The sequence below is a fragment of the Schistocerca nitens genome, chromosome 8, assembly GCF_023898315.1.
Source record: "Schistocerca nitens isolate TAMUIC-IGC-003100 chromosome 8, iqSchNite1.1, whole genome shotgun sequence".
Classification (NCBI taxonomy): domain Eukaryota; kingdom Metazoa; phylum Arthropoda; class Insecta; order Orthoptera; family Acrididae; genus Schistocerca; species Schistocerca nitens.
Genome location: NC_064621.1, coordinates 278,629,759 through 278,644,473, shown reverse-complemented (window position 1 = coordinate 278,644,473; position 14,715 = coordinate 278,629,759). Strand labels below are relative to the sequence as shown.

Here is a 14,715-nt window from a genome sequence, read left to right as displayed (position 1 = left end):
TCACAGAACTGAGATGATACTCCATAGGCAAACAGTTTAATTAGAAGTCACTTGTGAGGAACGGTATCAAAAGCTTTCTGGTAATCTAAAAATATGGAATTAATTTGACATCCCTTGTCGATAGTACTCATTACTTCGTGGGAATAAAGAGCCAGTTGAGCTTCGCAAGAACGATGTTTTCTGAATTCATGTTGGTTATTTGTCCATAAATCGTTTTCTTCTAAGTCATACATAATGTTCGAACACAGTACACGTTCCAAAATCCTACAACAAATAGACTTTAGTGATACGGGCTGCAAAGTCAGCGGATTACTCCTATTTCCTTTCTTGGGTACTGGTATGACATATGCAACTTTCCAGTCTTTGCGTCCGGATATTTCTACAAGCGAGCGGCCGTATTTGATTGCTAAGTACGGAGCTATTATATCATCATACTCTGAAAGGAACCCTTGCCTTTCTTAAGTAGTTTAAGCTGCTTCGCTACATCGAGGACGTCTCCTAACTTGCCTGTTTTCGCAGTCTATGTTTAGTAACTCCGCTTTAGTAGCACTGTCATCACTGTTATCACCATTGTTATCGCGCAGTGAAGATATTGACGGCATCTTGCCACTGGTGTACTTTAAATAAGACCAGAATCTCTTTGGGTTCTCTGCCAGACTTCGAGACAGAGTTTCGTTGTTGAAACTATTAAAACATCTCGCATTGAAGTTTGCACTAAGTTTCGAGTTTATGTCATTCTTCGCCAATCTTGGATATGCTGCGTTCTTTTAAACTAGCATGCAGTTGTCGTTGCGTCTGCAATAGTGTTCTGACATGTTTTGTGTACCACGGGGGTCAGTGTCTTAATTTATTTATTTGTTAATTTATTTATTAATTTATTTAGTATATATCTCTCAGTTGCCTTCGATATTATTTTTTTGAATTTAAATCACGTCTGGTATACGCTTACAGAAATTGGAAGGGTGGAGACTGTCTCTTAGGAAGATATCAAGCGAATTTTTATATGCTTTTTTAAATAGATGTATTTTGAGTTTACTTTTGATGGAGTTGGATGTTTGGGTATTCAGACTAGATTCAACAACTTTGTGGTCAATAATCCCTGTATCTGTCATAGTTTATCTACCTTAGAATGAAGGTGACGCCTTTCTCCATTCAATTGTGACGGGAGACGAAACGTCAGTCTATGGAATATCGACACAAAGACTCGCCCCAGAAAAAGAAATTCATCACAAGCCCTCAGCTTGAAAAATCATGGCCACCGTGTTCTGGGACGCAGATGGTTATCCATGTTGAATTCCTTGGTCGTGGAACAACCATAAATTCAGAGTGTTACATCACAAAGCTGCGAACTCTGAAACGACGGCTAACAAGGGTCAGAAAGTAAAAGGGAAATGTTCCTGCAGCATGAAAATGTCAAACCACACACTTCACGTGCCACCACAGCAGAACTTCAGGCACTCAAACTCACCACCATACGGCATCCTCAATACAGTTCAGATTTAGCACCATCTGACTTCCATCTGTTCCCCCGTAATGAAAGACGATCTGAGGGGACATCATTATGCTACTGATGATGACGTTGAGAGAACTGCGAATCTGTGGTTGCGGAAACAGAGTGTCGACTTCTTCCGTGACGGCTTCAGAAAACTTGTTCATCGTTGGCAGAAATGTATCCAATTGGCATGTGATTATGTGGAAAAGTGAATATTGGTAATTTAAGATCACATTCTAAGGATTACTTCTGCGTTTGATTTATTAAAATATTCCCATCCAAACCCAATTAACAGAGGTGGAGGCATTACTTTTCGTTGATCCCTCGTACATTACATTTTACATTTAATTTCCTTGCAAAGCAGTACTGTACACTAGGGGTAAACCGCATGAAGTAGCGCTGTTTAAAACAGTGGCTGAAACCTCCAGTCTTCATCCAGACATCCTGATTTAGGTTTTTCGTAGTTTCCCTCAGCTACTTCAGGCAAATGCCGGGCGGTTCCTACTGCAAGGCTATGGCCGACTGCATGTCTCATCTTTTTCAAAAGGGTCTTATTACGTCTGTAAATGCATGCATGTATATATGAATGGTGTCATTTTTGTTGTCCTTAATTTGTAATACCAAGACATGTCCAGTATTCTTCTAAAGATGACTTACGGTTTAATAAAAAGCTACGACTACTGCAGCTATTACTGTTACTACTACTACCACCACCACCACCACCAATACAATAGCAATACTAACACCCATTGTTGCATGTAACATGAAATTTTCTGTGTAATAGTATACGTTATTTGACTGTAACAATTTATCCCAAAAATCAGTATGTAATAATTGCTTTCCTACAACTTTTTTCGTATTTAGCATGTGATTAATAACTATACTCCAGTTTGCTTGTCCATCACGCAGTTCAGCTAGAAAGAGCCAAAACTAGTCCACAGGTGAAATATTACAGTAAATAATCGCCTGTATTTGTAATCGCGGCTGGATCTTATTCATTAAGTATCCTAGAGTTGTGGTGCATAATTTACTAAACTTTTCAGCTGTAATGAATACAGTGCTCATTAACAACGTCTGTCTCGGTCCGCAGACAGAAAGAAATCATTAACTTGAAGTATTTCTTGAATTATCGAGCTAATTTTCAAAATATGGTCATTCATTTTAAATATTTTGAATCTACTTTTGAAACTTTTGCTACTATGAGTCATTCGTATTCCCATACCTGAGTTGAAGAAATCCTTATTTGCTAAATGGCGGTATGTTTTCTTTAATGTGTGAGCTAATTTCTGAAATATATCGATTCATAATAACTAACGGGATTTCATAAACCTTTTGTAAGTATTTTATGCTTGGAATAAGAAACAATAAACTGTCTACCACACTAACTAATGGACTAGTACAACCAACTTAGGCCGAAGTCGCAGAGCGTAACCCGCGACCAATTTGTAACAGATGGGCATGAGAGTTAGTACTTCGACAGCAAAATGTAATTATGAGACGACATTACGCGCCGAATTAAGTTAGCATAAGGCATTCTGGTTTCTCTACGACACTGTTACCTGGCGTCACCCACATTCCATAATGGAACCAGGCCAGCTGAACAATGACAACAGGCACCCTTTGGTGATCCCCAGGTCTCGTTCACATGCATCGTAACACCGCGAGCCGGCTCGTCATGTGATCAACAGCAGCGCTCCTAGTGCACAAGTCAAAACTATAGCGTCCATGAATAATGGTTATGGGGTAATGCACCGATATGAATGGCACAGCTTTCCCGACACGCTACTCCATAAATTATGCCACAAAACATTCGTTTTTGATAGTACTTGCATTTTACGCTCATTCCGTCTCCATCTCTCTCTCTCCGAGGAATTTCTTTCGTGGGCCCGATTGAAACCATCGGTTGCCCACCATGTTCCGTAAGCGATGGCAAGAGAGTCTGCTTAGAGGCTTACATGAAGTCAACTACCTGGTCAAAAGTATTCGCACACCCTTTGTAACGAGGAATTGACCACTAGATGTCGCGAGAGGCTAGTATGAAAGGAGACGGGAAGTATCGTGTTGTCACTATGAAATCTGATCCTGTGCTCTTTCAATTTGTTTTCACTTTCTATGACCGTCTCCATTAGTCAGGTATTGCTCGTCCCCTAATTTCACCTTCCTGTATGCCAGTATGAGTCAGATGGATTACGTAATACACCACATAATTAGCCCAATAAAATAATAAATAACTTAACTAATTATGATGGGCAAGGGATAATGACAACAGGAATTACTCGATGGGCATAAAGAAGATGGGGGAAATAATGTCACGAGCAATGCAGTACTCTATGATCCCATTAATTTAACTTGCCCAAGGCTCAGCTTGTACATGTGGGGAACATGGATCCCCAGAAAACATACTTTTTTCACTGTCGCCGATACAGAGCAGCACACCAGATACCAACGCGGTACAACAATGACATGATAAAACCAAGACGAATGGGAAATAGTAAATAAAATCGCTGATGATGTCTCAAGGACATTGCATGTCGAATACAGACAGAAACGGCCGTATAATAGAACACTGCAACACACACGAAGCATTTAAGAGAGCAGTTCCATTTCGTGCACCAACACATACATCAGCACCAAAACACACACTCAGTTAAACAGCAAACGCTTTCAACAACACGTACCACAGATAACCATAACATTTACTAAACTGTATCAGAATAAACAGTGTACGCGGCTGCTACGGTCGCAAGTTCGAATCCTGCCTCGGGCATGGATGTGTGTTATGTCCTTAGGTTAGTTAGGTTCAAATAGTTACTATTTGACTGATGACCTCAGATGTTGAGTCCCATAGTGCTTAGAGCCATTTGAACCATTTTAAACAGTGTAATGTAATCAACCCTGTAAACCTGTTCTCGCTTAAGTATAAACAGCAGGCATATCCATCCCGTGATCATTATACCACTGTTGGGATGTAACATCTGTAATTGAACACTTAGTGTGTAAGCAACATGCCGGCCGCGGTGGCCGTGCGGTTCTGGCGCTGCAGTCCGGAGCCGCGGGGCTGCTGCGGTCGCAGGTTCGAATCCTGCCTCGGGCATGGGTGTGTGTGATGTCCTTGGGTTAGTTGGGTTTAAGTAGTTCTAAGTTCTAGGGAACTTATGACCTAAGATGTTGAGTCCCATAGTGTTCAGAGCTATATGAACCATTTTTTTTGTAAGCAACATAACAGGTAAAATTCGAGACTTGTGCATCTTGCGCTCAACTTTTATCGGTCCGCCATTTCCTGACGAAATGTCCTTCTCTTAATCGCTTATATTTTCGTTTGTGTTTGCCGTCTTAACACAAAAAAAAACAACGTTCAAATGTGTGTGAAATCCTATGGGACTTAACTGCTAAGGTCATCAGCCCCTAAGCTCACACACTACTTAACCTAAATTATCCTAAGGACAAACACACACACCCATGCCCGAGGGGGGACTCGAACCTCTGCCGGGACCAGCCGCACAGTCCATGACTGCAGCGCCTTAGGCCGCTCGCGTCGTAGCACACTTAACATTCACACACCACTGCGCCTTCCTAATGTACATAATAGTCACAGTGGCTTTGTAAATAGTGTTTAGAAATATTAATCCGTAAATTAAACTGTAGCGAACCGGGACTGCAAAGCTCAAAGTAGTTCCGAGACCTTTAGATCAGGCTGGCTCAGAAGGGGTAACATTTCTCTCTCTCTCTCTCTCTCCTCTCTCTCTCTCTCTCTCTCTTTCTCTCTCCCTGTCTCTCTCTCTCTCTTTCTCTCTCTTACTATCCAAGTCTTTCCTACCATCTTAAAATTTTTGTGTTCTTTTCTTTTAATTTCTAATGTATTTGTAATTTATTATTTCCATTGTAATTTCTGAAAACAATAATTGTTGTTTGTAATATGGAATATGTTTGTAATCTACATGGAAATCTGTAAAATGAACGACCTATTAAAAAAAGTAAGACAACAGGTCTCTAAATGAGCAGTAAATCAAATAATAATAAATAATAATTGCCGTACCGACTATACTCTAATTCATAATTCTTGGGGCACTTAGACTGACTAGATGAGAAGGTTGTTATGAACAATAGGACTATGATTAGTCATCTGTAAAGTTACTGATCACGAAATTAGTTAATTCGTTAATATCAAAAGTGAAACCTTTAAAGGATATAACTCCACGCTAATATTTATGAAACCAATGTAACATATCCCGTGATAACTTATCCCATTAGAACAAGACTCATTAAAGTTATTGAAATACAGAAGGTATAATAATCAAACAGTCTTCCGTGTCGTACATTACATCGTTGGTTATAAACTCGCCAAAACCTAGAGTGTGTTGAAAATTACCAGAGGGATACGTTTAGGTGGATTAGTGGAGTCCATGGTCAACAAGTATAAGGGTAAAAAATGTAAACATCATTAACCGGTAGATACTTTCCACAGATATTCGTGAACATCTAATATCCTCTGGAGTAAGTACAAGGGACTATATGTGTTGTTTTATGGTAGTATTTGTAATCAGACCATGTGGCTGGCAGATGACCAGGGACTGTGAAATAATTCAGAATTACACTTGCGTGGGTATTCATTAAAGTCAGAAAAATGAGATCTAACGTTTTAACACAGCCACGGATTGATAATCTTTGACTGAGAACCATGTGGTTGCCTGGTGGTCACAATACAGTCCAACATTCAAGAGGAACCTGCATTTAAAATAAGGAAAGTCCAACATATACCATTCCGCGGATAATGAGGACATGCAAACACATTACAAGTAACATCTCCCATTTTACATTATCCCAGACACCACGGAATTACAAGATTAATTATCTTCCTCTCAAGAAAAAGCATTACTAACGAAACTGCATAAAGCGTGTCAATTTATCCCAAAAAATTATAATAAACAAGATTCGCAAAATCTTTGTATAATTTCTCTAAAGAGCTGTACCAAATTAAATTAAAACTCAAACCGAACTGTTCTAGCCGAATGCTTTGTCCATGATGGTAGAGTAGTGCTCGCAGAAGTTCGTTCATCACCTACCGAGACCCACCACAAACTGTGTCGTGTCTTCCTTGTCCGGCTGCACGTGACAACACGCACACAGGGAAGAGGTGCGAAGTACAACTGACTAACAGAAAAAAACTTAACACAGACGTAATCGCCTTTCACCAGAGGCTCAGTGCTGATGTGGCAATGAAAAATACAAACAACAGAGCTAGTCGCTGTCAGCATGTCAAAGCTCCATTGCACTAAATGTTCATGAAACTGAGCTTCAGACCACATCCAAGTAGAGAAGCAGTAACAACAGATGGAACCAGTCAGGAGAACACATTGACTTCAAACATCGACTAGACTCTTGATGTCACCATCAGGGACATTTCAAAACTTCTAAACCTCCCCATGTTGACTGGTGGTGATATAATTATGCGGTGGAAACATGGAGGAACGACAACAGCTAAACCACAACTAGGCAGACTTCATATACTGAAGGCCACGTACCACCTAGTTTTGCAGAGAGTGGTTGAAAAAAAAATCACATGAAGACAGCACAAGGAATCACTTGCGAGTTCTAAAGTGCTACCAGCAATGCAGATGGCAGAGTAACTTTGCACCGGAAGCGAAAGTAATGGTGTACAATGACCGACCAACTCTTCATAAACACATATCTCTGCTGTCAGTGTTAAGTGAAGTTTGAGGTCGTGTAAAGAACGACACAGCCAAGGACAGTGGAAACGAAAGATTTGGGGTGATGAATCACATTTTCTTATGTGACAATCCGATGGAAGAGTTTGAACGTGGCGAACACAGAGAACGATACTTGCTTTCATGTGTAGTTCAAATGGTTCAAATGGCTCTGAGCACTATGGGACTTAACATCAGTGGTCATCAGTCCCCTAGAACTTAGAACTACTTAAACCTAACTAACCTAAGGACATCACACAAATCCATGCCCGAGGCAGGATTCGAACCTGCGACTGTAGCAGTCGCGCAGCTCCGGGCTGAGCGCCTAGAACCGCGAGACCACCGCGGCCGGCATGTGTAGTTCCAACAGTGAAGTTTGGAGGAGGTGATGCTACAGTATGATAGTGTTTGAAGTGATTACAGTGCGGTCCCCTTGTTGCGGTTAAGAAAACACTAAGTGCAGAAGAATATGAACACAGTTTAGAGGATTATGTACTGCGTGCATTAGAGGAAACTGTTCGTAGCCGATGGTTGATTGTATCAACATCCTGTCATAATGCAGCACATGTGAGGCAAATGTGGGCAGTAACATTCCTGAAGTGAATGGCCTGCCCAGAGTCCCGAAATGAGTCCAGTCGAATGAGTCAGAACGTCGACTTGCTTCAGATTCCAGAGTCCAACATCAATGCATCTCTGGTTCGGATCTTGGGGAAGAATGGGGTGCTGTTCCTGATGTGTCGGCAGCTGGGCCAACACCTTGTAGATAGAGGTGGCTTAAAAAGGCACGCGAGACTAACGCAGACGGGCGTGAAGTACTGGAACAGGATACGTAATTAATGCTATGAAGAAAAGTACGTAGCTGGTATAATACTTATCTTTACTCATTCATTGTGGTACATCGCACAAAGGAGACTTTAATTACAATCACAGTAAGGCTAATGGCGCCTTGCTAGTTCATAGCCATTAACTTAGCTGAAGGCTATTCTGTCTCTCGGCTAATGAGAGAGAAAGGCTTCGTACGTCTAGTCGCTAGCTCTGTCGTCCGTACAACTGGGCTGAGTTCGAGTCAGTCTCTCGAGACCTGCCTTGTGGTGGCGCTAGGTTTGCGATCACACAGTGGCGACACGCGGGTCCGACATGTACTACAGGACCGCGGCCGATTTAAGCTACCACCTAGCACGTGTGGTGTCTGGCTGTGACACCACATTCCTCCCCCGCAAATCGGCGAACGGTCGTGAGATAAGGCTTCCGCCCGTCGTGGGGAGGACCCCATGTTGACGTATGCGATGAGGTGGGGAGCCTAACAACAGGCGAGGCTGTGCCACCCGCACCCGGCCATTCGGTCCGAGGGGAGCTAGGAAACGCCTGAAAACCTAGTCCAGGGTGCACGTCAACATGCGGTGTATGCGCCCGTAAAGAGACAGGAGGGGCCGAAGGCTCGACCTCCATGTGGTCGGAGAATCCGACGCGCGAAGACGACATCTGGTCTGGAGCGGGCAAGAGTTCCATGGCGGAGGACAGCTGGTCACGGGAAGCGATCGGCGGCGCGTGACCCAGGGAGGCGCGTGGCGGCTGCAGCGAAGCGTCCACTGCGGGCGGCGCCGGAGGCGGCTGCGGCGGCTGCGGCGGCGGCGCGACGCCATGAGGCAAAATGGAAGGCAGCGTCGGTAACACCTGGGGATGAGGCGAGCCAGTAGATGGGTCCCCAGGGCGCTGACCTGACGGCTCCGTCGCTGAAAGCAGACGGGGAGCGGCAGAACCCGGGCGACGACAGAGGCGCTGCTGATTGAGATGCCGACGCACCTCACCAGAGGCCCCCAAAACCAAATACAACGCGCGGCCGAGGCAGCGAAGAATGCGCCCTGCGAGCCAACGACGTGAACCGCGATAGGTGCGATAGAAGACAACGTCGCCAGGAGCAAAAGCAGGAGTCTGCCGCTGCACAGGAACCTGATGCAGCAGATGCAGCAAAGACATCAAGGTTCGATGAGAACGACCATGGAGCAACTCAGCCGGCGAGCGACCATCGCGGGGCTGAGAGCGATACGAGGACAAAAAGAGCAATAATGCGTCCTCCCGAGAATGCGACTCTTTCAATTTCAACATCTGTGACTTGAAAGTGCGGACCAATCGTTCCGCGGCACCGTTTGACCGAGGCGAAAACGGCGCGGACGTCAGATGTTGAATACCATTGGCCTTGCAGAAGGACTGAAATTCCGCGGACATGAATTGTGGACCATTGTCGGAAACAATAGTCTGCGGAAGACCCTCAATGCAAAAGATAGCAGACAAGGCTTGGACTGTGGCAGAAGACGTCGTGGAAGACATCCGGACAACAAAAGGAAAATCACTGAAAGCATCGACCACAACCAACCAACGAGCATTCCAGAATGGACCAGCAAAATCGATGTGCAAGCGGTGCCAAGGGGAAGTGGCTTTCGGCCATGCAAAGAATTTCCGCGGCGGTGCGGATTGTTGTTCGGCACACGCCACGCAAGAGGAGCACATATTCGTAATCGCAGCATCGATTCCGAACCAAGTACAGTGCTGACGAGCAAGTTGTTTCGTTCGCACTATACCCCAATGTCCGTGGTGAAGAAGCCGTAAGACAGAGGACTGTAACGAACGTGGGACCACGACTCGGGACTGATCATTATCAGAACGCAACAAAAAAACACCACGTCGGACAAAACGTCTCTCCTTGTGAGCAAAAAATCGGCGGACCAACGGATCCTCGATCCGTGACTTGGACAAGGGCCATTGCGTAGCAACAAAACGCAAAACGGGAGCAAGGACCGGGTCAGCAGCTGTGGCTGTAGCGACACGACGAAAATCAATCGGAAACGATTCGACCACGTCATCGGTTTCCGAATCAATGAACATGCAAGCAAGTTCGGAAGAATCGAATGCTTTATCCTCAGCAACAGGCAAACGGGACAACGCATCAGCGTTTCCGTGCTTAGCAGTGGACCGATACAAGATATCGTAGCGGTACTGCGAGAGGAAAAGAGACCAGCGAATGAATTTCTGCGCCGTACGCGGAGGTACCGGCTTGTTCGGTTGAAAAAGCGATGTCAGAGGTTTGTGGTCCGTGATGATGGTAAAGTGACGACCATACAAGAAATCGTGAAACTTAGTAACACCAAACACGAGAGCTAAAGCCTCTTTCTCTATCTGTGAATAATTTCTTTGCGCAGATGAGAGCAATTTTGACGCAAAGGCAATAGGGCGATCATGCGATCCATCTTTGTGCGCAAGCACAGCACCGATCCCGAAATCCGATGCATCTACCATCAACAAAAGGGGTTTTCGGGGATCGAATGGCGTAAGGCAAGTATTTGAAAGTAACGCCGATTTCAAGTGGCGAAAGGCGCGTTCGCATTCCGTCGTCCAGACGAACGGAACACCTTTACGGCATAAGCGATGAAGCGGAGCTGAAATGGAAGAAGCATTGCGCAGAAATTTATGATAATAATTAATTTTCCCCAACACACTTTGCAGCTGTTTCAAGTCCTGCGGTGACGGCAAATCCTGTATGGCACGGAGGTGCTCCGGACTCGGATGGATGCCCTGGGCATTTATGACATGTCCCAGGTACGGTAAGTCACGAGCAAAAAACACACATTTGTCCTTCCTCAAGCGAAGACCATTTTGTCGCAAGACCTGAAATAATGTTCGGAGATTTTGCAGATGTTCGGCTTCTGTCTTTCCGGAGATCACAATATCGTCCAGATAGTTCGCAGCAGTAGGGACCGACGCACAAACAGTTTGTAAATATTGCTGAAACAATGCAGGTGCGGACGCACACCCGAAAGGCAGTCTTTTGAAGCGATACAAGCCAAGATGCGTGTTTACCACCAAGACACGCTGGGATTCTTCGTCCACCGGTATTTGCAAGTACGCATCTGCTAGGTCCAACTTTGAAAAGGGCACAGTTTGTCAAAAAGATCTTCCGGGCGGGGCAAAGGAAAAGTTGCAGTCACAAGTTGTGGATTCACAGTTGCCTTGAAGTCCACACAAAGTCTCAATTTTCCGGAAGGTTTTGGCAAAATTACTAAGGGAGAGGCCCAGAGAGAAGCCTGCACACGTTCAATTACACCTTGAGATTCTAAATCGTGTAATGTTCTTGCGACCTCATCACGCAACACGTGGGGAACATTGCGCGCTCTGAAAAACTTCGGTTGCGCGTTTGCTTTCAGTTCCAAATGTGCTTCATAGTTCTTAGCGCAACCAAGGCCCGGTGCAAAAATGTCTGCAAATTCCTCACAGAGACTAGAAACACCGGCGGAAGGCACAGTCTGAATCACTGAGAGGACCTGATTTACTATAGACAAATTAAACAACTGAAATAAATCTAAACCAAACAAGTTCACTGCAGTAGAAGAACGAAGAACGTAAAATGACACATGTTCTGTTTGTCCCTTGTATGTTGCAAGAAGGCTGCACTGTCCTAACACTGGTATTTTCTGGCCTGAGTAACTATTGAGCTGAACATTTGCGGCACGCAACGGAGGTTTGCCCAGTTGGTTGTACGTGTCGTGATTGAGCAATGAAACGGCAGCTCCGGTATCGAGCTGGAATGGTATCACTTTGCCTGCAAAGTCTAACGCCGATTTGTTTATTGTCCTGCTGACGACAAAAGCGACTGTTTTGTGCAACTGGAACAGACACTGGGACAGAATCACGTGCGACGTGACGGGACTGCCGTCGACGTCGACGCACACTTTTTGTGGAATGAACACTGTCACCGGACAGGGTGGAATGAACTACATGAATATCCATGGGCGAAGGTTCACGAGCCTGAGTTTCCTTGGTTCGATTCCGGCGCGAAGCAAAGGGCCTGGAATTGGTGTGAGTGTCTGATCTGAGCTTTTTCTGGCAAACACTTTGGACATGTCCTTTCTTATGGCAGTAAAAGCAAATAGCTTGGCGTGACGGGCAATTTTCACGCGAATGTCTAGTTGCACACCGCGGGCATGATTTCACTGCATTAGCTGGCTTACGCGGCGCACGTGTTTGCGAGCTAGGCTGCCGCTGCGCTGACGGGCGCGAGGGCCGCCTAGCGTCCCTTGCAGCGGGCCCGGCGGGCCGGTTAATGTGACACACTGCCGGCGAAGTTGCAAATGAGTCCTGAGCAAAGTCAAGAGTGTCTTGCCTATCCAATATGTCTATCACTTGTTGAAGGGAGGGATTAACCAGTTTCAAAATCTGTTCCCGTATGCGAACATCAGAAACGTTCTGTGCTATTGCATCACGCATCATAGTATCTGAATAAGGGAGGCCACATTCGCATTCAAACGCACACTCCCTAGTAAGTCCTTGCAATGTCGCAACCCACTCCCTATTAGTCTGACCGGCCGTACGTTTTGTACGAAAGAACGTATACCTTTTTGCAACGACATTTACTGTTTCCTTGAAATAGGCATCTAAAGCAGACAAAAGTTCTTTGTAGGACAGAGTTGCTACGTCGCGCCGGGGAAACAACTTCACTATCACTCGGTAGGTGGACACACCGACACAAGAAAGCAAAAACGGCTGCCGCTCATTACCTTGAATTCTGTAGACTGCTAGGTGGAAGCCGAGCTGACGGGACCACTCATGCCATGACTCGTGGGTTGCGTCAAAGGGTCTGAATTGAGGTGCAACAGCATGTTGTGGCGGCGGTAGCGATGAAGCGGCGGCGGCCGCATCGGTGTGCAGCGCACGTTGACCTTGGACGAGCTGTCCAAGAGCATCCAATAACGCCTGCATCTGCTGATTCTGCAAGCGATAAAATTCGGACAGTACATCTGGAGATTGTGGCGAAGCCATGACACAAAGAAATTAGGGCAAAGTAAAACACAAGAGCCTTTGTAGACTCGTCGCCATGTGATGTGTCGGCAGCTGGGCCAACACCTTGTAGATAGAGGTGGCTTAAAAAGGCACGCGAGACTAACGCAGACGGGCGTGAAGTTCTGGAACAGGATACGTAATTAATGCTATGAAGAAAAGTACGTAGCTGGTATAATACTTATCTTTACTCATTCATTGTGGTACATCCCACAAAGGAGACTTTAATTACAATCACAGTAAGGCTAATGGCGCCTTGCTAGTTCGTAGCCATTAACTTAGCTGAAGGCTATTCTGTCTCTCGGCTAATGAGAGAGAAAGGCTTCGTACGTCTAGTCGCTAGCTCTGTCGTCCGTACAACTGGGCTGAGTTCGAGTCAGTCTCTCGAGACCTGCCTTGTGGTGGCGCTAGGTTTGCGATCACACAGTGGCGACACGCGGGTCCGACATGTACTACAGGACTGCGGCCGATTTAAGCTACCACCTAGCACGTGTGGTGTCTGGCTGTGACACCACAGTTCCTTCACAGACATTCAGAATCCTCACTGAAAGTGTCCACAACAGAGTTGAAGCCGGCTTATTAATTTCCACTGACAAGTGTAGGTTTTCCCAACACGAACGTGTTACTGTTACGAAGTCAGATCTCGTGACATAAATACGTTCTCAACAAACACTTGGCTGGAACTACCGTACATTTCATTCCTGTCGGTAGGTGAAGGAATCAGAGATTGTCCAAGCACAGACACTTCCAGCAACTAATGAGGCCACGTTGCTTTTCTTTGCAGGGCCAAGTACGGCTTGTACCAAGTCAACATGAGTGATCCACAGCGCACGAGGACACCTAAGGCTTCTGCGAGCTTTGTGAAGAAGATTTATCAATCGCAGACGGTGCCACTGGAATACTTCAGTGCTGACACATCTGACTTGAATTCAATTTGTAAGTCCAAATTTGCATCTATATATTTTACAAATTCGACAGAGAAGCTATCCTCTCTTCTCCTCCATAATATGGTTTAATGTTATCAGCCCTTATGTTACAGTCAAATATTGGGATTAAGTACTCCGTCAACAATAAGATAAATAGAGAGGGGAGCAAAAGGTCGATTTTTTTAGAGATTAAGGCTTTTGCCAGTAATTGAATATATAGTGATAAAAATGTTTCACAACAACCGCATAGCAGATCTTTTCAAGAGCCAGTTCGCTTATCAGATAAAATCACAAATGAACTATAGCTGTACTGCAACATGAAATAAGAAATAATGTACATAACTGACTACACCGATTATCGACTGATGCTAATGCTCTTCATTTTGCTTGTCCAGACTGTCCTCAGTCATGATGAAAATACGGAAAAGCTCATGCTACTGGAGTTCCTTGTTGTTGTTGTTGTGGTCTTCGGTCCTGAGACTGGTTCGATGCAGCTCTCCATGCTGTGCAAGCTTCTTCATCTCCCAGTACGTACTGCAGCCTACATCTTTCTGAATCTGCTTAGTGTATTCATCTCTTGGTCTCCCTCTACGATTTTTACCCTCCACGCTGCCTCCAATACTAAATTGGTGATCCCTTGATGCCTCAGAACATGTCCTACCAACCGATCCCTTCTTCTAGTCAAGTTGTGCCACAAACTCCTCTTCTCCCCAACCTTGTTCAATACCTCCTCATTAGTTATGTGATCTACCCATCTAATCTT

The 14,715-nt window shown here is 45.0% G+C and overlaps 1 protein-coding gene across 5 annotated transcripts in view; it reads left to right on the top strand.

Moving 5' to 3' along the window:
• The window catches only part of LOC126198586 (myrosinase 1-like), a 206,267-nt gene that overhangs the window by 150,950 nt on the left and 40,602 nt on the right, over positions 1-14,715 (top strand). For all 5 annotated transcript variants that reach the window (XM_049935028.1, XM_049935029.1, XM_049935027.1 and 2 more), the window contains one exon: positions 13,811-13,962. In XM_049935028.1, the coding sequence (XP_049790985.1) occupies positions 13,811-13,962 (152 nt within the window). The remainder of the gene's footprint in view (positions 1-13,810; positions 13,963-14,715) is intronic.